Here is a 1,241-nt window from a genome sequence, read left to right as displayed (position 1 = left end):
GACATGAGGCAGAGGGAGCGCTGTGACAGCCGGCTGGCTTGGAGGATCTGGTGAGTAGAACTTATTTTTGAAGCCAGACAAAGGCGAGTACTTGGCCCACGCAGTGCCGGAGTAGCCCCACCGGGAGGGTTAAGAAGAAAATAAATTCCTCCAGTTCTTTCTTTATTTTTGGGTTTGCTTTCTTTGTTTCCACCTGGTGACCCTGCCAGTAACACACTTCCTGTCCCAGAGTATCAACACTTACTCTATTGTATCTATCGAGTAGCCATGTTGTCATGCTAGGACAGGAAGTGTCAGGACTACACTACACCTCCTACTCCCCTCCCCATAACAAGTGGGGTGTTGTGTAGTTCTCAGAAGAAAGCTTGGCAGAGGTGGTGACCTTTGTTTGAGATTCAGGTTAGGTGCATTAGAAGTTACAAGGACACTGGGTCCGTACGTGTGCCGGTGTCCCGCCTCAGACGCAGACAGGATCCATCCTGTCTGCGTACGAGTACGGACACCCCCACGGACGTGAGCGTAGGGCGGTGTACGGCCGCGTCCTCCCATAGAGAAGGACGGGGGCTGCGTACTAATCACACTCAGCACCTGTCCTTCCCGGGAGCTGCCCGATACAGCCGTCCACGCAGCACAGAGCTGTACGTGCCGGCCGTTTCCCGTGTGAATGAGCCCTTTTATGTTGCATTTTGTGGATTCGATATCTTTTCTTCAATTTTCTGTTGTTGAAGCTTTCATGTCTTTAACATTTTCTTGTCATCGATTTAATAAAAACTGCTTTGTTTTCAGGGTTTATTATCCTCCCAAAACCAAGCGAATTCTCCAAGTGGGACTGTAGTATAGCCCACGACACCACCTACCGCTAGTGAAACATTAACACCCCAGGACCAGACGTAATGACAGAGGAACCAGGAAATAATCTTCAGCTGCAGAATATCCATTTAGAACAAAAACAAAAAATTTCAGTTTGTGGGATGCTAAAAAAAAAAATCTATATATAACACACTAAAGTTTGGTGGAGAAATTCCTTCTGCTCGGTTCTCGCTCTGACTCCCACCCCGAGTTCCCTGACAAAACGCAACTCCGCGTGTGTGTGTACATATTATATATATAAACTTAGACGTTACAGTGACATAAAATAGTCCGTTCATTCCTTCTCGCTTTATACTTTTCAACTTTAATTTAATCTTTATAAATATAATGTAAAAATAAAAGTGTTTATTGAAACAAAAAAAGAGCCCCGG

At 45.6% G+C, this 1,241-nt stretch overlaps 1 protein-coding gene across 2 annotated transcripts in view; it reads left to right on the top strand.

Annotated features, from left to right (window-relative positions):
- WDR20 (WD repeat domain 20) overlaps nt 1–950 on the top strand; it is a 43,849-nt gene extending 42,899 nt beyond the window's left edge. For both annotated transcript variants that reach the window (XM_018561098.1, XM_018561096.1), the window contains one exon: nt 787–950. In XM_018561098.1, the coding sequence (XP_018416600.1) occupies nt 787–840 (54 nt within the window). In that variant the 3' untranslated portion in view covers nt 841–950. The remainder of the gene's footprint in view (nt 1–786) is intronic.
- The last annotated feature ends 291 nt before the right edge of the window (nt 951–1,241 follow it).

The sequence above is a fragment of the Nanorana parkeri genome, unplaced genomic scaffold (genome assembly GCF_000935625.1).
Source record: "Nanorana parkeri isolate BGI_ZX_2015 unplaced genomic scaffold, ASM93562v1 scaffold499, whole genome shotgun sequence".
Lineage (NCBI taxonomy): Eukaryota > Metazoa > Chordata > Amphibia > Anura > Dicroglossidae > Nanorana > Nanorana parkeri.
The sequence above is the reverse complement of the archived record's forward strand: the minus strand, read 5'-3'. Positions and strand labels throughout refer to the sequence as shown.